At 40.8% G+C, this 27,500-nt stretch overlaps 3 protein-coding genes across 5 annotated transcripts in view; 1 reads left to right on the forward strand and 2 right to left on the reverse strand.

Annotated features, from left to right (window-relative positions):
* The window catches only part of LOC137970298 (src kinase-associated phosphoprotein 1-like), a 15,326-nt gene extending 72 nt beyond the window's left edge, over positions 1-15,254 (reverse strand). The window contains 10 exon segments of the mRNA XM_068816821.1: positions 1-267; positions 5,673-5,809; positions 5,858-6,089; positions 6,486-6,810; positions 6,812-6,841; positions 7,204-7,424; positions 7,864-7,980; positions 9,991-10,263; positions 14,543-14,769; positions 15,099-15,254. The exon segment at positions 1-267 is cut by the window's left edge and continues 2 nt beyond it. Coding sequence (XP_068672922.1) covers positions 1-267; positions 5,673-5,809; positions 5,858-6,089; positions 6,486-6,810; positions 6,812-6,841; positions 7,204-7,424; positions 7,864-7,980; positions 9,991-10,240 — 1,579 coding nt within the window. The 5' untranslated portion in view covers positions 10,241-10,263; positions 14,543-14,769; positions 15,099-15,254.
* LOC137969426 (decapping and exoribonuclease protein-like) overlaps positions 1-19,508 on the forward strand; it is a 40,374-nt gene extending 20,866 nt beyond the window's left edge. The window contains exons 1-3 of one of the 3 annotated variants that reach the window (XM_068815643.1): positions 10,222-10,294; positions 16,465-16,825; positions 17,390-19,508. In XM_068815643.1, coding sequence (XP_068671744.1) covers positions 16,508-16,825; positions 17,390-18,604 — 1,533 coding nt within the window. In that variant the 5' untranslated portion in view covers positions 10,222-10,294; positions 16,465-16,507 and the 3' untranslated portion in view covers positions 18,605-19,508. Of the gene's footprint in view, positions 1-10,221; positions 10,295-15,275; positions 15,694-16,464; positions 16,826-17,389 lie in introns of those variants that run through there. The other 2 variants (XM_068815641.1, XM_068815642.1) reach the window with 2 other exon arrangements.
* A 4,996-nt stretch (positions 19,509-24,504) lies between these two features.
* Positions 24,505-25,389, reverse strand: LOC137971384 (uncharacterized). Its single transcript, XM_068818219.1, has one exon. The coding sequence runs from the start codon at positions 25,387-25,389 to the stop codon at positions 24,505-24,507; it is 885 nt and encodes a 294-aa protein (XP_068674320.1).
* Between the last annotated feature and the right edge of the window lie 2,111 nt (positions 25,390-27,500).

Here is a 27,500-nt window from a genome sequence, read left to right on the forward strand (position 1 = left end):
CATTAAATCCCTGGGGCTTAAACAGCGAGCCAATCCACCAATCAGCATGCGGCTTTTCATAAATGTAAATCAGATCTCCTCGCCGGAATCCAAGCTCGTCCTTCTCGTTTGTGGCGCAATCCCACAGGGCTTGATACACATTTGCGTAGTTGATCAAGTTGGTTTTCTCTTCTGCAGGGCCAGGTGGAGCCGTTTCGTCACGTCGTGCGGGTACCACAGGCGGTGGCTTGGTCCCAGGCCGTGCGGGTCTTTCGGGAACTTTCTCTTCTGTAGAAGTGAAAAATATTTTTTCCTTTTATATGGGCCCGTATATCAGATAATTTTAATTCACTGTCGATACGAAAAGCATTAAGGCCCGGCTAAACGATGAATGTTAAACGATCAAACATGTTGGGTGAACCAACATTTTATCGTTTGGCCGGCACCATGTTTGAGGGCCATTCAACATGATGGATGATGTTGGAATGCGCTTGATACAGCATCAAACATTCGATCCAACAACATAGTACAGCATGTCTTTTTTTCTCATATTGGAAGTGCGAATTTTTCTTTTCGTTTGACCAGTCTCAACAAACATGTTGCACGCGCGCACGCGCATTGTGACTTCCAGTTGGGGTTCTTAATCATGTTTCTGTTAAGTTTTGAATTGCTTCTTTCAGATTCTTATAAGTGGGATGCCTGTGAACTAGCTTGATAGCTAAGTGGACTTCAACTATAAACAACAACAACAACAACAACAACAGGCTCTCCCTACTTCTCTCTCGACTGGTAGCGATATCCGAAAGAACCAAACGCAAGCAGTTCATCTTGTGGCAGTAAAGTTAACCAATAAAGAGCATTGCTTATTCAGTCTTCTTTGAAGGGTTAACCAAACAAGAGCTCCTGCAATCTTGTACAAAACGCGTTGGGCGGAAAACGTGACACACCACTATGAAATGCTCATTCCCTAGTTTGTCTGTGATAAAAGATTAAAGTCTTCCTACTTTTCCCCTCTCCCCCTAATCCAATGTTGGTTTTGAAACGGCCAAGGCTTACACAGTATTTTGCATCCCCATTATCGACATTGGTAGGGAGGAGAGGGGGCCAACAGACTTATTTGTTAGTGCACGTCAAATGATTTTTAAGCCGAAATTCTTCCCAAGAGTTCCATCCAAGATTGTGGGTGTCTGTACCCATGATCAATGAGAATTTTTAACCCCTGGGCAGCGCAACAAAATCGACAAGAGAACAACTACCTGCTACAAAGACCATCATAACCGATGAATGAGACATTTCATGCTGATGAAATCTGATAATGCGTAATGACTGTCGTCATTGGACGAAATTTCTCACGGCAATATTTTCCACCGAAAGAGATGGAAATTACCCCTCCTTTTTGTCAGTAATAATTAATAAAAGGTTCATTAAAATATTACGAAAAAATGGAATATAGTGCATTAAAATACTTTGGCTATATATCCTTTCCCTCTCTTTCTTCAATGCGTCCAGAATACAGGATAAGATGCATGTGGTATATGATAATGTCACGAATCGTCCCTCTAACCTTTCATTAAAACGTGTGTGAAGAAATATCACTGCTTTCCCTCTACCTATACTCCACAAGAAAACAAAAACAGCTAAGAAAAACCCCGACACCTTTGTGTTGTTGTAAATAGTACTTGGCGTTCCGACCCGAGAGATGTTTCGAGATGTCTATCGACATCGAGCATGTACCTGATTAGCTCCATTTCTGAACGTCTTTGTCTTCCTTACATAAGACTAAAAAAAAAGGTAACTGCAAATCGCAGGTGTTCAACGAGTAGAATTTTAAAAACTACGCACTTAAAAACCAGTCCCAGCGGGAAAAATTCAGTCCTCAAAAGATTCTGCTCAAAAGTTCGGTGGACTTTACTGGGACTGAAAATCACGTCACACCAGGTTTTGCTTAGTGCTACTACTAGTTATAGCTGTCGCTAAAGTGCCAACGAGCCAAGCTTGCGTGATCTGGCGCCTGGCGGCTGCAAACATCACGCGGCGTACTCGTGCGGCACTCTCATTGGTTATCGCTACGGTCAACATTTCATCGCTTTGGTCTACATTACAGCTTTTGGTCTACATTACACTCAAATTTGAAGCGCTTCTGAGATTTCGTCCGCCTAAAAATCTTCTCGCGGCTCTATAAGCTGCCGCCTCGCCAGGCCTTCTGTCTTCAGAAGGCCTGACTCGTTGGCAATAACAAATTAACAAACACATTTACTGACCCAAGTTTTAAGCCTTGATTTCAAAAAGACGATGATCCACCATTACTACCTTTAAAATCTTGAGAGAGCTGTGGCCCGTTTTTCGAAAGTCCCGAAAACTTTTCGGGCCCGGATAGTCATTTGTGAAACTGCCAACCGCTTGTTTTGGAAAGCCAATCTTTTAATGGAAAGTCGATCTTTTAACATAGTTTGACGATTTGAATCCTCTCCGTTGTTGAGATACAAAGGGAATTGTGACACCCGAGAATGGCCCGTAAAGTTTCGGGGGAAACCCCTGGATCGAGGAGAAAATGACGTAAAACACTCACTGGCGCTTGCGTACGCGGCTGAATTAATATGCAGCACCCGCCTTCGGGCTTTCAGACCTTTAAATTCGTGTTTGACATATGTAATGAGTTGCATTTACACACTGAAATTTAAGCTAGTGAGTAAATGACGTCACATTTCCCTACATCCAACCCTCTACGGTCCAATGGGTCAGTTTTAAAAGTGAATAATGGCGGACCTTGCACTACAAGTAAACAGCCTTTGGATACAAATCAAAGCTCAAAACTGCCAGTCAGGTGTTAAGCAACCACACTTTTAAAAATAAATAATAGCGACTTAAAATAGTTGATATACATTAGGGTGGTGTTATAGTCGGAGTGTGTTTGCATTTTCTATGCTGTGATTTGTCTCAAAAATCTCCGGCTGCTGCCTATTCTCTCCGCCGCGGCTAAATAATAAACATGCTCGTAGGCCTCTCTCCCCCCCCCCCGCGTCATAGCGCCGTGGGGTTTATGCTTTGGCTGCCTTCATTGGTGACAATACGTCTGTTATCACGAGCAAACGAAAATTCTGAAAGGTTTAGGGTCAGTTTGCCGCGCACTACCAACTGAAAAAGTGACAAAACAAGAAAACGCTTATCACCCACTATCCTTATAGAGCACAACGGTTGTCACAAAATGCAATACGAGATCAGTTTAAAAAGGCTACCTGCATCGGAACCGACGCTCCGCTTTTTGTACACACTTTTAAAGAACAACTGGATTTTTGGCACATTAGGGTAGGAGGAAGACGAACTTTTTAAAATGATGAAAGTTTCCAAAGAACATATGAATAAAATCACTGAAGGAAGTCCCGAGTTTACTCTGCACTGATTAACTGGTGGATGTTCTTCAGCTGAATCATCATACACGGCTCCGTCACAACAACTGGAGTCTGACAATCGATTTTGCCGTGCAGGTTTACATGCTAAATACACCCCAAGTTCCTCTACATACTTTCAATGATAACGGGTCGGCAGGGAAGAATCGTCGCTCTTGTTTGTGGCGATGGAAACTTCCCCAACCTCGGTCAAAACCCCGCAATTATTTTTTAGGGCAAATGAAAAGCACTGACAATACTCATTGCAGGATATGCCGTCCTCTAAAAACATGGACATCTTTGTTTTATTTCGAAGGCTTCGTCTTGCCTCTAATAGCTTCATTAATCAACACAGGCTTCAAAAGCCAGGTGGAATGCAATTTTCCCTTTCCCTGGGTCCACATCGGACAATCCAACTATTCTAGGTCCCAAGGCCTTCTAGTGTTGAGCGAACTCTATACGGGCCGTGCTCAAAGCACCAAAAGTCGTTTGGCAGTTGAAGCATTTTGCATTTATCATCATACACGCAAGCCTTTGCCCTAACGCTATAACAAGGACATTTTGTTCTTCGTCCTCCCCTTGACATCAACACACGCTACGAATTCAAGACTTTTTGTTCTTCTGTACGTATCCTGCCCACAACGACAGCCACGGCTTTTCGCGCCATTTTCTTTTCGTCTGGTACATTACAGCAATTCCGACATTTGCATTTGTCTGTGCACAGTCCACCACTGCGTGCACAGGGACACCTGACGCGCTTTGATTCCGCTGTTGGGCCACACGCGAACCTGACCCCTGACTTCAACTTTCTGCCACACTGACAGCCCCTGTCCTCTGAAACTCCACCGCCATCTAAATTGAAACGTTCGAGGAATTCGATTAGCATGCGCTCATCGGTCTGCCGTCCTAACACTGTTTCTCGGCTGCAAGGGTCTGCATTGAGCCAGCAGCACTGATCTCTGGATATGTAGAGTTGAATCTCTTTAACTTAAGCGACCAACCTTGTAAGCGATCATCTATCGTCTTCAAGATGCCCTTTTGCGAGCTACACGTTTTCTCCATCTAATTATACTGTCTTAATCGCAGGCACATACATGACCTCCCGGAGTTCACGACCACGTTTCTGTTAACAAGGTTGGCCGTTTACAAGAGAAACAACTTGCCTTTTAAAACAATGAACACACAACACGATACCCGAAGCTCGCCGTTCAATTTTTTTCTACCACTTATCTGTTAACCTCTTCTTCACGCTACCTTCATACGACTCAGTTCGGTTTAATCACTCATGACCACACACGACCAATTTAAATAAATATCTTACTGCGTTTATTTCTTGCATATTGACTATTTCTGGACCTTATTTGTCCCAGAAGCCAAAAGTACAATTGATAAAGTGTTGACTCGCTAAACTGTAAAACAGGCCGAATGGACTGGAAAGAAAAAGTGAAGGAAGTTCAAGTGAGTAATTTTTTATTTGAAAAAGTTTGAATCTGAGACGATTCCTATGTATCAGCCTTATATCATGTTTGCTCCATCAAGAATCGGAATACGGCCACAGTTGTGACATACTCGAAATTCTTTTCCCCTGCCTCGTCACGGTTGAATGTTTTATAGCGTTCTGCAGGTTTCGTTTGACTGACCCTGTCCGTTGATCAAAATGTTTGGTTGGTTGTTGTTTTTACGGCGACTAATTGAAAATCAATTTAGATAGTTCCTTAACAAACTGCGATGTTGCGTCGGGTGACTGAGTGAAACAAGGAAATAGGCCTATGAATGGCTGCAGGCTGCTGTAAATTGTGTTGCTGTAATTCTAATTAGTCTACATTAACATAAGAAAAGCTCAAAAGGGTTCTATAAAAAAGGGTCACCGGCAGCCTCGCTTCCATTCTTAGGTCAGGTAACTTCGCTACAACCGTAAATTATCTATTTGCAAGTGTTCACCACCGCAGATTTCGCTCTGAGGACAGACTCAAGCGAAAAACGTCACATTTAAAATCTCCCCACGGTAGTCAAGTTACTGCCATGAACTCGTATTATTAACTCCATGTTACATAATGAGACAAGAGTTACATCACCCACATGAAAACTCTTTGGGATCGATTGCGTGTACAAATCATTAACCTGTTTTTGTAAAATACTTTTTGTCTAAACGGGCGTTAGTGCACCGGGAACGCAAAATTACACAGTGTCAAAACATCAGTTTGTAGAAAATGAATAAGGTCACATACTGCAACCATGTGTTTATACTGTGTACATGTATGGGCGCTAAACGTTATTCCTTAATAAAATTCGTTACATAACACTTACGTGGTTTTGGTTGCCCAGCATCAGTTGATGGCGGGGATACCTCGGGCTTAGAGGGTCGCACAGGAACCACAGGTGGGACGAAAGCAGGAGCCTGTACGGGGGCTTGAGGCTCCTGAAAGGTCCTCAAGCGGTTCGTAATTTTCTATTTCCACTTCCCCTGGGGGAGCAGGAAGTGGTGAAGCTACCGAGTCTTCAGGGCTATCTGGTAGTTCATATGTGTCGTCCTGTAACGGTGCGGCGGGCTGTGTTGAGGCGGGAGCAGGTGGCGGAAGTTTGGAACGCCTTGGAGCTGGAATAGCCGGTGGGGTATCGTCTTGATGCACTTGTGACTGCGGCTTGACAGGACGGGGTGGGGAGGGGATAGAGGGAGTTCATTGTTGTCATCTCCTCTTGGCTCCGTTGAGGATGATCCAACAGCTAAAGGAATTCACATCAACATGACTAACAGGATTAACTTATGCTTTCAAAAGGGAAACGAGGGAGATGACAAAATTAATGTATGAAACAGAAAGATGCTGACTCCGTTTCAAAGCGGATTAAAACAACGAAATTACATTAAAACAGGTGAGCCTAGCACAGACACTGTACACCACACGATAGGTGGTTTTCCATTTCCGCTGTTGACTTCCATGTGTTTCAGAAAATTAATGACAAAGGGAATCGTAACTCTACACAACATAAATGTACAGAGTCAATTCAGCAGATGCATGGAAGATAATACAGCTTTGGCCAGATGGCATTTTTTCAAAAACCTATAGCAAGCTTTAAGCAGTCTGTTTCAACCCTTACGCTCAAATTAATTTGAACACTTACCAGGTCGTGGTGATATGGCGACTTGTCCAGTAATTTCATACTCCGGTAACTGTGGATTGGCCTGCTGGTTGGGACTGGAGGATGGCAACTGGCCGACTTCTTCATAAAGTTCTTCACCTCCTACGTCATCATAACATTCTTCTCTATTATCATCTACTGTGTCATCTTTTTCCTCCACAATGCTGTTTTTGTTTTGCGCCACATCAAAATAATTCAAGCTATCTTCATCACCTGAAGGCTGCTTATTACGGAGTTTATCCAGTTCTGCAACATTGCGTTCTGAAAGGGATTCATTTGCAGCCTGTCTTACTGCTTCTATCCATTTTTTCTGTTTCCTCCTTTGATGAAGTTTCAAACTGAAAGTAGATGAATTTAAGTCCATCAACACAAGTACAATTAACCTACAACCTTTTTTCAAACAGGTTATTTCAGCCCTGTACACGCGATCGAAAACTTTTGTTTTGCCCCACCAAAACATTTCAACTGAAGGCTCTGGGTACGAAATCTATTATCTATGGCCAATACGTATGGCAGCTGTGCGAATAAGGCCCACTCTGCAAAAGGGAACACCACAAACAATGGGCACTTTTATACAAAAGTTTTTCACTCAACCTTGTAATTTGAACATCTCAAACATTAGAACAGCATCGACAAAATACATTGTAAAGACAAGATATGTACTACAACGTGTTACCAAATCAATCAACAGAATCAATACCTGGTAAGATCTATGTCCATCAGGGTGTGTTAGAGTAAATTCCCGACCCTTCTTGTTAGCTGTTTTTGCCTCATAGCCAGGCAACAAGATGGAACCTTGTTGTTTTGGCGACTTCTTGTCTTTGAAGTAATACAGCACATGATTTCGCAGAACACAGTACCGTTTCTGATACTTGCTGCCAATGAATTTTTTCCCTTCTTTGCGGTGCTTTTGCAGAAAACCTACACAAAGGAGAGTTGATCATTGTGTTGTAAAATCAGAAAATTTTCCTGGTCTTTCAATGGCCCAATCTTCATTATCAAAACAAGAGACTACAGTGTACATGTTAAGACCTTTGTATGAGCACAGCTATACATGTACAATGTATACTATTATGTTACAACAGTTAGTCACTGATGGTACAGGTACAAGTCAGATACATGACTGTAATACAAACAGATGATAATTATTATTATTATCATTCTGCACATTTTAACAATAGCTATGAACCAATGTAAAGGTAAGAACTAATGATAAATTACTTTTGAATGATACAAGGTTAAGGTTACAGAATCAATACGGATGTCTGTCTTATGCAGCCTGCATCTCATTAGTATTTTGTAATCAAACATTTGAGTTTATGGAATCTTTTGAATGCATGTGACGCAGAACATAATTTACCTTCCCTGATTACATCTTTAACATTTTCAGGTTTGGTGTCACAAGTCAGGTTCTCTAAGTTCAGGGTTGATGATTTCTCCTTCCTCGTCATGCCATCAACTTGACTCTCACTTTCTTCTGAAACAAAATACGAATGACAGAAAACGCATTTATTTAACTCTTACAAATGTAAGTGCTTCTATTTTATCCCATTTATATTACAATAACAATAATTCTATTATTATTAATCTTTATTATTCCACTAATATTACAATATCAATTGGTCAAGAGAACGCACAAAATATGAGACAGTAACACACTGTAGTGTCCTGGTTTGACCAGATTAGAAGAGAGCAAATACGGACTGAACTGGATTTTTCAATAAAAGAAATATTAATACAAAGCCAGAGAATTTTTAGTTCGTCATTGCTTGTCAATAGTCATTTTGTTTATCCAATCAAATTAAGTCATCTAATCAAAATAATAAAGTTGTCATTTGCATGCACCTTATTGTGAAATCAATAAGATTCTGAGTCAATGCGGGAAGAAGCCAAAGTACTAGAAAATGGTATAATAGTGGAATGATAAATCTCCTATTGAAAGGTTTAACAATATAATACATGTGGACATTTTGCTTGTTGCTTAATACTACACAACTCACAGATTTATAACCATGCATTGGCCTCATGGCCTCATGGTTAGTGCGCTCGACTCCGGATCGAGTGGTCCGGGTTCGGGGCCTACCCGGGACATTGTGTTGTGTTCTTGGGCGAGACACTTTACTCTCACGGTGCCTCTCTACACCCAGGTGTATAAATGGGTACCGGCGTAATGCTGGGGGTAACCCTGCGATGGACTAGCATCCCATCCAGGGGGAGTATAAATACTCCTAGTCACTTCATGCTACAGAAACCTGAGATAAGCACCGCCTGATGGGCTTTCTGGCTCGTAAGCAGTGACTTCATTTATTATATACGTAATACTAATCTATGTTAAACTATTCCATAAGGCGTCTTTACATCACATGTAGGAATAGGAGACACTGCATTAGGTCCAGACTTATGGTCAACTTGTATAGGAGCAAAATACACTGTATCTGGCTGAATAAGAGATCAAGTTACCAAAAAACAAAAATTGTCCAAATTTCAAACACTGTGTCACTGAAAAAGTGAATTTGTTTCAATGCCTTTGCTGAAAAACAATTTGGTCTTATTACCACAAAGATTCGCTCGGCAGAAAACTCTGTGTTTAAAGCAACTATCAAGTTATTATCAGTGGCTGTAATCCAGCTCTGGTGCCAAATCCGAAAAAAATGTCTAAACGCAATAATACTACATTTGTGTACAAATACACATACATCAAACACTATGCCAAGCCCAGGTTTTCTTGAACAAGGAATTTATCACCAAATGAAGATGAAGTTGGAAAGACAATAAAAGGAAGTTACTCTTGCAGACTGCTTTGAAGTCAAGGTTTGTACACAACATAATGCATAACATAATATTAAGAATGGCCATTTTATAGCAGAGAAGAAAAATTTCTCCAGATAGATTATACACAGTTATGTACATGTAAGACTAGCCTAATATTTAAGCATCTCATGGATAGAGGGTAGTTGACTGTAATGATGGGATACATTATTTCTCCAAGAAAAACTTGGGCAAATACTTTAAGTGCATCTAATATGTTCATCTAGCATAAAGACAGGTGAAAGACATTTTATTGTACATTGCATTCTAGAAACGTCTCCTTTACCTTGTCTTTAGTTGGGGGATGTACATGATATTATGCTCATTGCTGACTAACTACATGTAACAGGCCATCTGTCTCTATATTAGTCAGAATAACAGATGCATTTAAAAATCATTCTTTGCCCAAAGTTCATCCCAGAAAGATATTATACATGTACATGATCCACAAAATAAAAAGTGTCAAATAAAGAGAGGAGAATAATGAAAACTCAGTAGGTTGCATGGTTGATTTTGGAGCATGTGTCCTACAAGACTGATAAAACTTGTGTGAGCTACATGTAAGCTTTCACACTTTACACAAACATTTTAAATACACAGACTCAATATCCTGTCATCATACTATGTGTAGACAAAATAATTTACATGTATATGTTAACTATAACAATAACATCTTCACCTGTTTCAGGTATCTCATAGTTTTCCTCCTGTTGATTAGAATCCTGATTGTCTTGCTGATCATGCTGACTAGGTTCTTCGTAATTTTCCCCCTCCCCTTCTTCCATGGCAACATACTCTTGTCCTGTCTCATCACCCAGCTGCGGTGCTACATTTATTGTCTCCACATCACCTGACATGAGCTCATAATTTTCACCTCCATTGTCTACGGTGTTTTCTATGTTAGTCTCTCCTTCACCTCCTGGGGCCATAGTGTAATACTGATCACTGGATCCTACAAAAACCAAAAAGAGTAATAGTCAAGAGTAAGTCCTAGTATTAACTACTTCATAACCAAGACTGTGAGGTTGTTACAGCAGCAGTTACAGCAAACTAAAGGCCTTGCTGTATTGACTGAGTAATGGTGAGGTTAATACAGCTAAGCCAAGGTTATTGAAGTGCTTCTAAGACGAAATTTACACAGGGGTTTCAATAACTTCTGAAATAGCCGTCCATGATAGCCCATCGAAGGCGGCAGTTTGACAAGTTTATGATAGAATTTTTAGTGAAAATCAAGGCAAACTAGCCGGCGGTGTGAGGCAAAACAGGCGGCGGTATACCGCCGGTAACCGGCTTCTATTGAAACCCCTGTTGCATCTTTCCTATCTAAGCCATTTTAAGACATAAACTTGTAGTCTGTACAAGAAGAAAAATGCTGTTTGCTATTTCAAATATCTCTTTCTGTTCCAGATATATTCACTTTTTTAAAATATGCATATTAGCCAAGTGATAATTTCATAAACTCAACTGAATTTTGATCAAATATGATGAAAAGAGATATCTCAGCCAATTTGTATCAGAAATGCTTGATTCTTTGCAGTAAGATTCTAGTAGATGTCCACAATATGTGCATACCAGTTTTGTTACCATGGCAACACACTGGGTTCCAGACATCCCTGATTTTAAAGGCTATGCTGGCCACTTTTGGTGTTCTATTTTGATATTAATTTTGCCAATGGTGCCTCATCTGCATGATCCTGCAAGCATATAAATATGTTTTTCTAGCTTAAGATCACCACATAGCCACAGGTGTGTTGTCTGTAGAACTATTGGCCTACCAAGTTTTAATGGTACCTGCTGCAAATTGACCGAGATACATTTGTAGCTCTATTTATATACTTGATTTTATATTGGGTTGAGTGAATGATGTCATCAGACCTCGTATTTGCATATTTATCTCCGGGACCAATGCAGATATTTCCAAACGGTAAACTGTGTTTTTAATCTTTCCTGGAATTCTATGTGATAAATTATCTAAAATTTCAAGGGATAAAATTTGATCACAACTTGTTTATTATATGGCTAACAGAACGGTTCTAAAGAAGAAAGACTAATTTGCATAATCCACAATCGGCCCATGGGTATTACGGGAGAATAAGGCCCTATTTCTCAGCTGCTCTTAAGCCAATCACAGCATGCATTATATCAGCCAGAAACACTAGACATGTAATAATTCACCTTAAAGGTTGCTTTTATCATATTTTATGATTATAGCATCCCTTTTCGTTGATTTCAATAAGTGCTGACAGCCAACAAAAAGCATTGGCTGCATACCACTTGATTTTCTCATTTAATCCACTTACAGTATGCCCAGAAAAACAAGTAATTACGTGTAGATGCACGCCCAATTTTGATATCCAACACAAAGTGTCCCTTTGAGTCTAAGCCTTTCCCACCTATTCCGAAAAATAAGGTAAAAGGGTAAAGGTTAGCGTTAGTTTTAGCTTAGGGCATAATAGTATCCCACATGTCTTTTAGGCATCTCATTCCAACGGGAATAGCAAAATGGTGCACTCGGTTGATGATATACACGATTTTCTTCGTAATTATTTCGTAGGTCTGTGAATTATAATGCTGAGTGATTTGTGCCTCTCAATACTTCATCACTTTGTATTTAATTTCTGACATTCATTCATCAAGACTCATGGAAGGCTATTCATATTTTGATAATTCAAAATGTGGTTGTTTCACAATGCGATCACTGACCTGAAGAGAGGTCATGAATAAAGTTATTTATACAGTTGTGGATTAGAGTTTTTTTCCACATATGGACTTCACTCATGCAGGTCGATGGTGACGATATTTTGCCACAGAAGAACCCAGAAGTACCCACATTTTCTCATACTTTTGGAGTTGAAGATTTTATCAAAATATACCATACATGAGCCTGCAAGTGGCAAATTTGATCAATGCATTTGAAAGCAATCGCACAGACGCAGATTTCAGATTTAACTTACTTTTCATTGATTACCTACGTTGAACAAAGGAATAATTCATTAGAACCAGGAAGGAAGACGTACACATCCCCAGATCGACTCTCAACAACATCGGGTATAATGCATCGCCGCTGTTTTTGCTCAAGCACTTGATGTAGCACACGTAAAATCGTTACAACTTGACACCAAAATTTTTTTCTGGCATGCAATGAAAGTATGACATACATGTATATGCTTAAAAGCCACAGGCTTAACACCAAGGTCTGTTTGTAAACGGAACATGGTAGTCTCCAGCACTTCTCACTTCAGCAATCATTACCACTTTCAGCAGTTTCTTTAATCATGTATTGCATGCTCATATTTTGTTTTGTTAAACCTGACTGGCAACACCATCTCAGTTAAATTTCATACACTTTACGGCTAAAATTTGCAAGCTTGCAACTAAATTTTCATATCTGGTCCAGCCCTGCTTTGAGGTCAATCATAAATCATCAACTAGTCTTTTGTCCAAAATTATTAAAGAGTTTAAATTTTGTCGTCTTTGTAATTATTGGTCAATAGCTGTATTTAGATGAAAGTACGTAGACACGGCTGTGACATCACACAAATTTTGATTGGTTATGTGTTGTCAGATGCAGGGCTCGACACTAACGGTAGCCAACTAGCCACAGCCCAGTGAAATTTCAGGTTTGGCTAGTAGATTTTGAGCTTCCACTAGCCATTGGGGCTAGTAAATATTGTGAAGAAGTGGAGTTCTGGACGAAAACAAAATGAAAACTATTTCTTACGGATAAGGCAAGAGGAGAGAATAGCAAATAACAACAGAAACTCTGAGCGGATTCTATGGAATTTAAGGGAGGAAACCAACGCGGATTACAGTTTCCCCACGCCACGTTACGAACGATTAATCACGAGTGAAATCATGCGGAACGTCTCGGCTGCTGTTTCCATATGCGTGTAACTCCGTCGTCTCCAACATAAGAAGTTGAACATGACGCAAAAACTAATTCTGCTTTTATTTTTTCGCCCTTTTCTTACGATGTCACGAGATCAAGTTGCATAAAGCAATCACGCACATGGAATAGAGGATTGCAAACACAAACACAAAAAGTGACAGTGTTTGCAATTGAGCCAACGCAAACTGTTTGCGACGTTCTTACCTGTATATGGAAAGAGGTTACGAATTTGTTAAGAAATTGAATCCAAATATAATTTATTTCAAATTTTAAAAAGAGAGACAATATTGAGCGACTTATCTCGTTTACTAGGAATGGTGAAACTCACATAAAAGAGAGAAAACTTGCTCGCGATCAAGCACTGTGGCCGCCGTATTAACTGACTCCGAAAAAACATTCAAGCATAAAACGCATGGATTGCTGTTTGAAACTATTAAAAAGAAATTCTTATATGAGGGCAAGTCTGTCCTTTCGAACTTCCTTTATAGCTAATATCTAATTTAATATATTATTTTCCCGCATTCCGCTGCTTCATGCATAGAATGGCGCTTTCAGGTTAAAATTTCAATTGCAAATAGCTCTGATCAAAGGAAAATCCTTTCCACAGACTTCCAAACGAGCAGTTTAGTTTTATGTACGGCTTATTTCTTAATTTAAACTTTATTCCTTGTTTTCTACATCCCGGTGCATTGGTGAGTTGCAAAGTTTTGGCAATGGTTCTGTGAGAATTGGGCTGAAAGCCACGAAACATTGCCTTCGTGAGAAAAACACGAGAAACCGTACACTCAAGCACATTCGCGCCACTGATACGAGGATGGATATGAGGAAATTTACTAAAAGCGCGAGTTGTGCTTGCAAATGTGGTAATTTTTTCGTGATAGTTTTTACAAATGAATGAAACTGCGCATGACGGGACTGGCTAGTGCAAATTTAGATTTGGCTAGTGAAATCAGACCTGATACTAGCCACTAGGCTAGTGAGCTAAAAAGTTAGTCTCGAGCCCTGAGATGCACGTTTTGATTGGCTGGTAGGATATATGACCATATCAAGAAAATCTGTTTCAATCAAGAAGTAAAAAACCAGCATTTTCCTTCACTTTGTTGAATTATTTTTGAGAAATATTTTATAAAAGCAATACAAGAATTTTATCTCAACTGCATCTCAGGTTTGCATAATTGTCTCGAATTCTCCCAACTCCCCCTCGTGTTAAGATGAGGCTATGGAACCACAGCAGAAGTCCTCTATACCTTAAATATATACATAATCAGATGCTAGCGTTCATTTTTGGATTGAGTATTAACAGCCAGCAATCAATAATTATATCCAGAAGCTTTTCATTTACCGGCTAGATCATCATAGATATCATCTTCTGCCTGGCCTTCTGGGGTACTACAGCTTTAGGAGGTCGTGGAGGTGCCTTCATATTTTCAGTTGCTGTAGGCAATTCACTCTGAAGACCAAGTTGATTGATCAAATTCTTGACCTTTTCAGCAACTACATTACGTTCTTTTTCAGCTGGCGGTGAAAGCTTCTCTTTTGCTAGTGTTACTGAAAGAAACTTATCAGCATCTGCAACAAGTAAAAAAATGAGGGAAGGGTCACTTGATAACTAAGTGAACAAAAACTTGATCTCGGTCTGATCTCATTTTTCGATTTTCGTAAACCTTGTTCTCTCTTCGCGCCAAAGAGAAATGCCTTGGGAGAAAACCTTCAGCTTGCACAGATATATGACATTTAAAGCTAACTCATTCGAAGGTAACTGAGTGGAACACTTGTACAAATACGAATCATCTGATTTTATATTTCCTACTGACAGATTACTGTATATCATAATCTGTGGTTTACTTCCCGGGCTCGATCCTACTGATCTTCGAATAGCAGCAGCCACAAACACTCACCTAGAAGGCCTTCCTTAACATCCTTGCTGACTGCTTCCATCTTTAAACCGTTAAAATCTAAATAAAAGAGGTTTTAAGTTAACAAAATTCACTATTTGCTAGCAGGCACATACATCAAGCATGGCTTCCTCTATTTCTTCGCCTCAGCTGAAACATTTACCCCTGCAAGTTCTCATGGGTAAAAATCCAATTTCCTCGAGCTCATTCTCCGTTCATCTTCACCCTGATAAGTTCTCGGAAAAAAGGGAAATAGCAATGATCATTCTGGGAATCGCTTTTGAAAGATGTCGTCCAGTGGAGTCCTCAATCCATGGCAGTTCTGTATTGGTTCAGCCTATCAATCGATTGCTTCGAAACCAGTGAGCTACTTTCACAGAGAGTTAGGTTATTTTTCCATCGATCAGGATAGGTCTTTTTCGCTGAACAAGTCCAAACTCGGCACATTGAACCTCCCGCCGGACTGCATGCATCTTGACATAAACTTGAACGTTGGATTTGAAGAATGGAAAGATCTCCCAAATGTTCAGCAACACTTGGATTCTCTGTTGCATTGGATACTTCTTAACAAAGAAAAAATGACTTTTAAAGATCTCGGGTATGGTATGGCCACTCAGTGCAGTGGCCTTTTACTTAGTCATGTATTTTAGATTCAAACAGTTGAATTTCAATAACGCATCAAATTTGACCTTCAGACTCCGAGATAGAGGTTGTTACATGAAAGATCACACAACTGAAGGTGAATCTTCTCAGCGGCCCCTGTTTTCTGAATTCAGTTTACATGCGAAAAGTTGTCAGGATTAGGCCGGAGTGCTAGGATCTACTTAGCTGTGCAAAAGGAGATCTTAGTCCTCGGAAGATCCTGGAACAATATATAAACTACGTTCGCCCGGACGGTCGTAGGCAAGAGAAAGAACAAGCGCAGCGAAAGACCGTCGCAGGCGTTCAACGAATCACGGTGGTACGCAACCCCAGCTGAAATTTTGCATGCAACTCCAAGCAAAAAAAACTTTTCCATCGTCTAGGATCTTCCTCGAGCAAGGATTTTCTTTTCTTCGTGTAAACAGCCGCATTGTTTCATTCCAAAAGCAGCAAAGATAAATTGGAATAAATGAGGGAGATATTTCGATGAAACAGGCAAGCTAATAGGTTTATTTCTCTGGGACCCACAGGGAAAACTATTTTTCCATATTAAGGGAAAATTAGAGGAAAAAATTACATTGCCGACAACGAGGCACCCAAAATCACACAGGTCGACCGTAAAAAATTTAGCTACCATGGAACGTCTTCAGTGAAATTTAGTGAAACCCTCTATTTTTCAATGACTTTTTCAATCACTTATACCCTGCTGAAATTTTCATGTCTCCAGGCTAAACGTCGACTTTGTGACATCACGTGGTAACCTTGCACGCATGCTGAATGTATTGAGTGGGAAAGACAAGAAAGGTTGGACTTTGCTCGCTACAAGGTACCGGGGCACGATCTATCTTAGCCATGTTGAAGCCGACAACGACCAAGATCTCTCTCCCTTCGGATGGAGGGTTTGTTATTGGGGCAAAAGGTTTGAATTGGAAGTTACAAAAATGGATTGCAGTGGAACGTCGGAATGTGATCAAGACAAGAAAAAACATGGGCCGATAAAAGCTTACCCAGGATTCTTTTCGGTAGTGCGCTTTCAGCTGGAAAACCACACCATAGTTTTAAGAGCAGAGGTCGACGCCCAAACACCGGTAAGAGAAGTAGCTTGCAGTCTCGTAGGCTGAGAAGGCCATTGGTAGAAAGAAAGGATTACATAAGGGGGTTGGGAGTGCCGTTATTTAAATAAAATGCCTCAGCCACGAATATTAGCCCACAAGGGAAGATAGAAACATAATTTACATCACCAGGGTGCCTTACGCTTGCCGCTCGTTTTATGCAAAGGCCTTGGGGAGGACGCAGTGATGCCGGAAAGGCTACCAGTCACTGACAGTAAAATACGAGTTTTTTAAACTTGATTCCCTGCCCACTAGAACCAAATTTTGACAAACCATTTTGTCAGTAATAGGAAAACTCTGCCACATCAAACTTGATCTTCCTGCCAACACTTTGGAATTATGGATTACTCGGATGTGCCGCCATTTGCTGTCATGACACTACACTAAAAATGACCACTCACATCTCATGACATGTTTCCAGCAATTCGTCTCTTAGAAGGGTTAAGGGCTTCTAGTTTAAGGAATAGTAATACAACACGCTTTTCAAATTTTATCGCTAAACTAAGTGCTTTGACCAGAAATACTCGCCTTTATTTGCAGAGTACAGATGACCAAGGCTCCGAATACGTTGAACTCAAAGTAACAACCGAAACCATTATCCATGCTGAGTGGGCGTTCAAACAAAGAAGGCTTGTTCCCTGGTGGTGTCAGTCGATAGTATCCGGTACACCTCTTATTGTGTATGGCGTTAGGGACTATGATGGTCACGTGAGGAACATTGATGGGATCAGAACTGAGGAGATCCCTAAGTATGTGGGGCAAGAAAATCTTGACAAAGACAAGTACCTCTTCGTCCTATCTGAGATGCTCTCTTGGATAAAGAATGACGTCTGTGTAGTAGACCACCAAATTTACACGATTCAGTGGAATCCTAACGCGAAAGAACTGGAAATAACAGCAAACTTGTCACACGGTAACGACAGTAACAAGTTCTTGCGTGACTGGTACGTCACCGAGATGGAAGATTACTACGAAAGTTCCCGTTCACAGGTACAAAGAAATTCAACGGATTACGAACCTAGAGGCTACATTAACCCCGTCGATAGATCCTCTCCTTCGCCATCCGCTGGTTTCAGAGAAGATAGTTTCTCAAAATCTCATCGGAAAGGACGAGCGAAGGAAACGAGAAAAGAAGACAGGAAGATTGAACGCGTTAGAGAAGGCCTAAAGGAATCTTGGCCCAGAAGAAATGAGAAGGTGGCACAGGCCTTTGAGGATCCACGTTCTCACTACGAAAACCAAGCTAATGAAGCCATTGACTGGACCACTGACGAACGATATATGGGCGACCGTAAAATGATGAATTCAGGAGAGAGGGGAGATCGTTATCGCCTATCAGAGCCGCAAGGTTTACATGAACGCTTTCTGGAGAGCACAGTATCAGAAACGGTTGATTCCGAAAGAAGGTCAAAGGGCAAAGGTTGGGCAGAATTTAACACTATAAGTGACCAAGAAACAAGGAAAGAAGCTCGCAGCAGAAGAAGGCCAAGGTCACCGGCAGATGAAAGGTGCGATAGTTATGTACAAATCCGTCGATCGTCTTACCCCCTAAATTATAAGCGAAGAAGAAGCGATGAAGAATGCATTCCAAGAAGAAGACGAGAATTTCAAGACCAGCTACACAGGAAGATCGCAAGGGAAAGGTCTGGAAGAAAACCAAGTGATTCTCCGCGTTCGGGGTCGAGTGATTCAAGATTCGTCTCTCCGTCCCGCAACGTGCCTCTCTCGTCAGATACAAGAGTTAAGAGGGCTTAACGTGATAATGTGATGCCGAACTATAGATAAAGTTGTCACGGATCTACCGGAAACATGTCACGGCACAATTGAACTTCTTTGTAGTCAGTAGATATTGACCCAAGAACGAGTGAAGGTTTACCTATGCACCACCTTGCATAGAATCGGGAAGTGGCTCTCAACAACTGTTACGTTTATTCGCCATGTTTGAAAATCACGTGGGACCAGTCCCGCATGATTTAGCTTCGCTTCTAGCGGGTTAAAGTGTTCATGATTTTCAAGTCACCGTGAGCAGAAGTTAGCATCTATAGTAGTAACCCTCTCTAAATATTACAATGCAACGTTCCCAGGGCTTTTCCCCGCCGAGAGTGGAGCGGGCGGGAGAGTAGGGCCCGCCCTACTCTTGGCGGAGAAAGCCCTGGGAACGAAGTTGTAAATATGATGGTAAACTTTATAAGTCGAAAAACAGGTTATAAATTTACGATACAATATTCAACGCCAAAGAAAGTGTATATTCCAGAGCGTGACCAAAACCATGACACAAAGAAAGAGCAAGCGTTGTCTATAACTTTCTCGCAATGACAAATTGACGCCAGCACGAAGCGTACAGCGTTGTCCAGACTCTTACCGACAACGGCAAATTAGCCAACCAGATTGCGAGATTACAAGGAATTGTGGTAAAAATGTTAATTTCCCATGATCCCTATCAAGCTTTCAGTGTCCAAAATGAACGATAATACTTCACTTGGAACAAAGTGTCAATTAAGAACAATCCTTCAAGGGAGAGACTTTGTTGTGTGGGAAGCTATGTGCTAATCGATCCCCGCATCTGTAGTGTGGGACATATATTGTAACAGGTAAAGAATGATGCGATACTGAAACAGACCAATCAGGTGGCATTTGGTGAAAAAATACATATATTCCAATTAAACCGTTTTCGTCTCTTCTCTTAGAGAATGGATATGTTGTACATCAGGGCACCACAGATCCTGTTGTAAAGCCGGCTTTTGTTCCCGGTAAAATATGATTTGAACTGATGTATGATGAGCTGAAAGTCTGAAAGTACCTGTCACAGTTGTTGAAGAGTATTTGAAGGGGCTTATACACAGCAGATGTCCTTTCAATGCTCGCTATTCTTACATGTAAAGAGGTAAAACGGCCAAACAGGTCTGGGAAGGTGCTCGATCTGCGGGCTTGGTGAAAAACACTTTTCATTTGAGGACCAACAAAACAAAGCCAGTCTCGTCCCGTCTCGACCGACTGCCACTGGTTTGAAAAACTTTACATCGACTCTGAATGTCAACAAAAGAAAAATACTGCCACAATGTTTCAGTGCTAAGTACCATATTTGGAAACCCCTTTCTCTTGTTGTTCCAAATATGGTACTTAGCAAATTGAATATTCAGAAGCTTGTTTCCCAGCACACAAGGGGCCGTTAAACGTTTCAACCCTTGTGGGTTTCTAATAATATGAAAGGGCTTGGAGCCGGGAGGCGATCAAGCGAACTGTTTTTTGCCAGTTACGTCTGAACAAACTTGAATGTTTTAAGCGTTGAAAAACGTGGAAAAAAGTTAACAGTTCAAGGTAGCTCGAAAATGGTAGTAATATCATCCTATTTAAAATTTATGCAAACAAAAGTACTATAAAACAGGTGATTCAACTTGATCCGGACCTTTAGTCCAATCATGGCCAACCAGACTTGCAATTGCGTTGACATCCCACCGCACAACAAATCCGATAACATGCTGTCTACGGAAGTTATTACACTTTCCTCCTCTTTAAATACCTGGATGGGCTGGCAAGAGGTACAGAATATTGTCTATTAAAACAAGTGTTACTTTGGCTGAACCAAACCGGGTACTCTGAATATTGAAGCTACCATGGCCGACCAGTTCTGCAGATACTATTTGGATATCATCATTGAACCAATTGCTCGTGAATCACACAACAACACTGTTTTCGCTATGTGTGTTGCACTTTGTTTTTTCTCCCGTGGCAACATTTGGAAATACTCTGGCTATTCAGGCGTTGAGGAAAACTTCATTACTGCCGGCTAATATGAGAAAATTGTTTCTGAGTCTTGCTCTCTCTGATCTTGCGGTGGGATTGTTCGCTCACATAATGCTCGCAGTGGTCTTCACAAAGGCACTGAACTACAACCTTGACGTAGTCTGTCCAGTGACTTTAGCCATTTCCAACGTTATTATATATTTTCTAGGGAGCGCATCGCTCTTGAATGTTACCGCCATTGCTGCTGACAGACTTCTCGCTGTTTCTCTTCATCTGAGATATCAAGAGCTTGTGACTGCCAAACGTGTTACTGTAGCCTTGGTTGCAATATGATTGACGGCAAGCTCTACGTCTGTTTGTTCTTTCTTCACCACGTTGAGTCTGAAAGTTCCACTTGTTCTTTCATCAGTCAGATTTCTGTTGGCAACAGTTGCATATTTTCGTGTTTACGAAGTGGCGAGATATCATCGGAATCGAATTCATAATCAGTTTCAGCAGCAAAATTCGCAGACAGTGGTGCTCCTCCGAGAACGGAAGTCTGCTTTGAGTGTTTTATTTTTTTACGCTGTATTTGTAGCGTGTTATCTTCCGAATTTTTGCTGTGTTATTTTACTGACAGCAGGTAACTGGAGTGGCTCTGTCTTGGCAGCGTTTCATGTCACAATCTTTGTCATGTTTCTTAATTCTTCCATAAATCCTTTAATTTACTGTTGGCGGTATCGAGAGGTTCGTGGAATTATGAAGAGTACCTTGAAGAGAATTTGCCGTGTTCCCGGGGGATAAGTTAAAATGGAGGGCTTTTGTTCATTCTGAAACGGAACGTATTTTCTAGTTTTTATGTTGTGTATTTGTGCCTCTTGTCTTAAAAGAAAAGCAGTAACTGGTTTATCGTAGACTGCAAAACAGTCGTTTTCTTCCATTTTCGGAAGGCGCGAAGCGCCGTAAGCGTTATCCTCGCGTGTGAAGCGCGCGAGAAAACGACTGTCGGCTTTTCATACAACGAATTTGTTCTAAGCAGGGGTTCGAATAATGTCACTAAAGCCTGGTTTCCATATGATCGTCCCGATCGTCTCAGTCGTCTCAAAAAATTTCGAGACGATCGGGCGACTGAGGCGATTGCTTGTTTCCATACGATCGTCTCGATCGCTTCAAAGGCTGAAGACGCGCGGTCGTCAGCGATGTTCCTGGGTCCGACAACAGAATTTTGGCGCGATATTCGCAAACAAAATGAACTCCTTCTTGGCTGACCACCATTAGCAGCAGCAGAAGAAGACGGAGAATCAGTAGCTGGAGAAACAGACCTTTCAGATTGCAAGAGACTCTCATCCTCACTTAATCTTTCCTCATACTCAAGCGAGTCTTCGACATTGTTTGGGCTTTCTGCTTCTTCACCATGATCTGCATCATCTTCGCTTTCAACGCGACTCTGCATGTTTGTAACAGTGGATGGTCGTTGGTTGATGTGGTTTGCCAGCCAATCCAAATTACTGAACTCTGCTGGAGAGGGGACAGCATCACGTCCAGAACCAGATGGAACAGACCTTTTTTTTCTCAAGTATCGCCCATACGCGGTTTGGAGATTCTTGTATTTTTTTTCGGCTTCAGCCGCGTCCAAAGCGAATTTATCTCCTATTGCTTTCCAGATATTCATTCTAACAAACTTATTCTTATAGTCCTTACAAAAGTTGTTGTTAATGGCAGGATATTTTTGCACTTCTTCCATAAAGAGTGTCGAGTGCAACTCCGTGTTTTCTGCCGCCATTTTGAAATGGAGCACTTGAGCAAGGAGTTATGGGATAGCCTTCGATCGTCCCGATCGTCTCAGTCGTCTGAGAGCGTTTCCATATGATCGCTTCAAAATTTACACGATCGTCCCGATCGTCCGGATAGAAGTCAACTCTATCCAAGCGATCGAGGTCGTCTCAGTCGTCCGGGTCGTTTACGACCGTCTAGGTAGCGTTTCCATTTGATCGTCCCGATCGTCTCGAAATTTTTTGAGACGACTGGGTATGGAAACCAGGCTTAAGGTGTCAGAAATTGTTTGACAGCTCCAACCACATCTTAATTTGGTACATTGTATGCGAAGTTTCGTACGTTTGATTCAGTGGTGTTTTGGAGAGGAAAGGGGTTTGTTTTTTCTGTTCAATGAGTCAAACAACACCGAAAAAAACCCGCCTCGCGTACGTAGACGACTGAGACGTGCTTGACTATAAAAGATTCACAAAAGTCTGTATTCCTACAAGAAAATACCTTATGGTGTAAAATCATCTCCAACAATATTTCAGGCCAAAATGGCGGTACTGATTGGCGAGAGAATTGAGGTCTTTCCTCGGCATGGTTCAATATTATCATTCTTCCCTGCCAGGTCTAGCCACAATATTTGCACCGTTGCATTAGCTTTTGCAAAAGAATATTCCGTGGGATTGGACAAAGGAATGCCAAAAAGCTTTCGAGGTCTGTAGCTATGACTTGAAGAGAGAATTAAGGCTGGTTTGTGATACATCAAGTTATGGCCTGGGAGCTGTACTAAGTCTTGCTGTGGATGACCGGCAGGAGAGGCCAGTAGACCACGCCGCGCCTCCCGCACCCTAACTCATAGCGAGAGAAACTATGCACAAATTAATAGAACGGGAAGCTTTGTCTATTGTTTACGGAGTAAAAAAAAAAATCATTAATAACTGACCACCAGCCTTTGTTAGCTCTTTTGGGCCCAAAGGCTGCAATTCCCACGTTGCATGGTAGCTGCCCGTATGTGAGGATGGGCAGTAGCTTATAGTTCTCTCTGCTTATGATTATCACATTGAAGACAGAAAGTCGGAGCAACATAGTAACTGTGATGCGCTCTCTCGATTCCTCCATGAAGACTCCAAGATGGGGGCGAAAGTGAAATCTACACCATAAGTGCTATCGACGAGAATTTCCCAATAACAGGCAAATATATCGGAGAAGCCACCCTATTAGACCCGTTGGTAGAGTACTTAAAAGGACACTCAAGACATTTTTATTTCAGAAAGCTTTAGGTACTGTTCTTCTTCTTCTTCTTCTTCTTCTTCTTCTTCTTCTTCTTCTTATTATTATTATTATTATTATTATTGTTATTATTATTATTATTATTATTATTATTATTATTATTATTATTATTATTATTATTATTATTATTATTATTATTATTATTATTTCAAGTCGTTTTTAACTTAAGGTGCCGATTTCAATGCATGAGCCTAGGGCAGCCATAAGTCTGATGGATTACTTGATGGATAAGGTCCTCCTAAGTATGTGAGCAGTTCCAAGGAGGACGGTCTTCTGTAGCTCTGTTATTCTGATATTACCTGGGATCGTGCATATGTAGTTTTCGGTTCCCTTCTTGATAAGCCCAAAAGCTCCAATAATCACTTTGACAGTTGTTGTTTTCATTCCCCACGTTTTCACGATTTCAATCTCAAGAGCTTTGTACTTCGTTAGTTTTTTCATCGTTTTCAAGGAGGTGTTCCGTTCTGTGGGGATAGACATATCGAAAAGCAGGTAGGTTTTTTCCTTCTTGTCTTTCACCACTATGTCTGGTCTGTTTGCTTTTATCTCTTTTTATTATCATTATTATCATTGTTAATAAGTCTAGATCTTGTGATAAAATTGATTAAAAAGACAAACGCAACTAGATTCATTTTGACAACGTTTCGACATCGTCCGATGTCATCGTCAGGCAATGAATTTTAATCGGATGAAGCATAACTTATAGTACAAGAACAATAGAACAATAGAACAATATATACAATAGTACGCTAACAAAAAATGTGAAATCTAAGTAAATAGTTTTGCCCTGACAGAGTCTGACTGTACATTAAGTGATGGTTTCAATTCTTTGATGTAGAACATCTCATGAATTAAGCAATCAAATTTCGATGCGCATTTCTTTAAGACACTAAAACTCGCCGCTGGGGTGCTGTTGTTTGGCCATGATCTGCTAGGCGGTGCCTCCCGATAGCTGAGTATCTATGTTCCTCAATTCGTTGATGCAAGTGACGAGCTGTATAGCCAACATAGCTCGCATCACACGAGCCACATTGAAATTTGTAGACGACTAGTTGTTGGCTGACTAATGATGGTTTGGGCTCACGGAATTTAAGGACATCCTCGAGCTTGCGGCTGACAAAAACTGGCTGTAGATCTATATCCAGTTTCTTATTTAGCTGAGTAAGTTGGCGCTTCACAATATCGGCTGGTTTTTGGTCAATAAATGGCAAGACGATTCTAATGGTGCTTTTATTATTATTGCTGGTAGATTGTGATTCGACATCTGATGTATTGATAAAGTTACGGATGGTTGCCTCAATCAATTCAGACGGGTATCGTAGCTTGTGAAAAATTGATCTTATGTTTCCACATTCTTCTTCAAACAGCTCGGTCGTTGAGGACAGACTGTACGCCCGGTGAAGCATTGTCTTGAGTAGAGATTTCTTGTATTTGTTGTCCACATGACTCTGGTAGTGCAACAAGAGGCCTTTGTTGGTAGTTTTTCTGTGTACGCTTGTGGTAATCTTACTTCTTTGTTTCATCAAAAGCATGCCAAGGAAGGGTAGTGTGTTGTTTACCGCTAGCTCCATTGTAAATTGAATAGATGGATGACAGTTATTTAGCGTAATTAGGAACTGTTCTGCTTCAGCTACATCTCTTATGACAACCAAGGTATCGTCTACGTATCTTCTGTAGAATGACGGGAGTTTGTCTTGTTGTTCTAGCATCTCCTCCACATGACACAGGAATACATTAGCTAATAGAGGCCCTAACGGGGAGCCCATAGCAACTCCGTCAGTTTGTAGGTATAGATTGTCATTAAACTGAAAAAGCTGGTCTTTGGTGGCGATTTTTAGCAGTTCAAGAAGATCTTGTTTAGAGATGGTCAGATCATATGTCGCACAGAACCAGTTGTCCTTAAAGGCTTTTTCCACAAGCAGGTCTAACGTGTAGTCAAGCGGTACATTCGTGAATAGTGACGTCACATCATACGAAACCAAGATGTCATCCTCAATGCTTCACCGGGCGTACAGTCTGTCCTCAACGACCGAGCTGTTTGAAGAAGAATGTGGAAACATAAGATCAATTTTTCACAAGCTACGATACCCGTCTGAATTGATTGAGGCAACCATCCGTAACTTTATCAATACATCAGATGTCGAATCACAATCTACCAGCAATAATAATAAAAGCACCATTAGAATCGTCTTGCCATTTATTGACCAAAAACCAGCCGATATTGTGAAGCGCCAACTTACTCAGCTAAATAAGAAACTGGATATAGATCTACAGCCAGTTTTTGTCAGCCGCAAGCTCGAGGATGTCCTTAAATTCCGTGAGCCCAAACCATCATTAGTCAGCCAACAACTAGTCGTCTACAAATTTCAATGTGGCTCGTGTGATGCGAGCTATGTTGGCTATACAGCTCGTCACTTGCATCAACGAATTGAGGAACATAGATACTCAGCTATCGGGAGGCACCGCCTAGCAGATCATGGCCAAACAACAGCACCCCCAGCGGCGAGTTTTAGTGTCTTAAAGAAATGCGCATCGAAATTTGATTGCTTAATTCATGAGATGTTCTACATCAAAGAATTGAAACCATCACTTAATGTACAGTCAGACTCTGTCAGGGCAAAACTATTTACTTAGATTTCACATTTTTTGTTAGCGTACTATTGTATATATTGTTCTATTGTTCTATTGTTCTTGTACTATAAGTTATGCTTCATCCGATTAAAATTCATTGCCTGACGATGACATCGGACGATGTCGAAACGTTGTCAAAATGAATCTAGTTGCGTTTGTCTTTTTAATCAATATTATCATTGTTATTATTATTATTATTATTATTATTATTATTATTATTATTACTTGATTTCGTCCTGACAGGATGGCCCGAAAAATGATATGAGGAAGAACTCAAGCCCTATTACAAACGTAGGAGGGAGCTTTCTTATGAACAGAACTGCGTTCTATGGGGATCGCTAGGGTAATTATTCCCTATGTCTTGAAAGAGAAAATGCTAGAGGAATTGCGTTGGGACCATCCTGGTATTTGCGCAATAAAATCAATCGCCCGCACATGTGTGTGGTGGCACAAAATGGATGACGAATTTGAGAGCGCAGTGAAATGACGCACGGTTTGGCAGAATGTAAGAAGTTCTCCACCTATTGTCCACTTCATACCATGAAAATGGCTGACGCTCCCTTTCTAACGTATGCACCTCGATCGAAATTTGTCAGAAGGAATCTGATCTTTTCCTAGTAGTAGCTGATACTGAGCCATTCAAAATGGCTGGAGGTAAAACATATGTTAAAAACAACCACAGAGCTTACCTTTGATAAACTACGTCTTATATTTGCCCAACATGGCTTGCCAGAAGAGGTGGTTTCGATAATGAACCACAGTAACCATTTCTAACGAATTTTCCGAGTTTATGAGCAAAAATGAGGTCCAACATACTCTAGTTCCACCATATCATTCTCAATACAATGCTGCGGCTTTGAGATCGGTAAGGGTGGTTAAGGAGGCATTAGTGAAGCAGGTTGTAGAGGGCAGCGGGGCTAGGTCTCTACAGCACAGACTAGCTGATTTCCTCTTAAGATATCGTACAACCCCACACAGCACCACAGGTATTAGTCCAACCGAACTGTTAATGAAACGTCGTCTGTGTACCCGATTAAGAACGGTGCCTACTAATTCAAAGGTATTTTTGCCCAAGTTTATGATTATGCGGGAAATGTAGATCTTTATAAGTGTTATTGAAATCCAAAGAGAAAATTGGGGGTAACCACGCATTTTTCAAAGATAATTCATGAACAATATTTGTAAAATCCTTTAAAATACAAACCAATGTGTGGCGTTCTTTCTCAAATTGAAGCTTACTTAGCTC

This window comes from Montipora foliosa, chromosome 9 (genome assembly GCF_036669935.1).
Source record: "Montipora foliosa isolate CH-2021 chromosome 9, ASM3666993v2, whole genome shotgun sequence".
NCBI classification, from domain to species: domain Eukaryota; kingdom Metazoa; phylum Cnidaria; class Anthozoa; order Scleractinia; family Acroporidae; genus Montipora; species Montipora foliosa.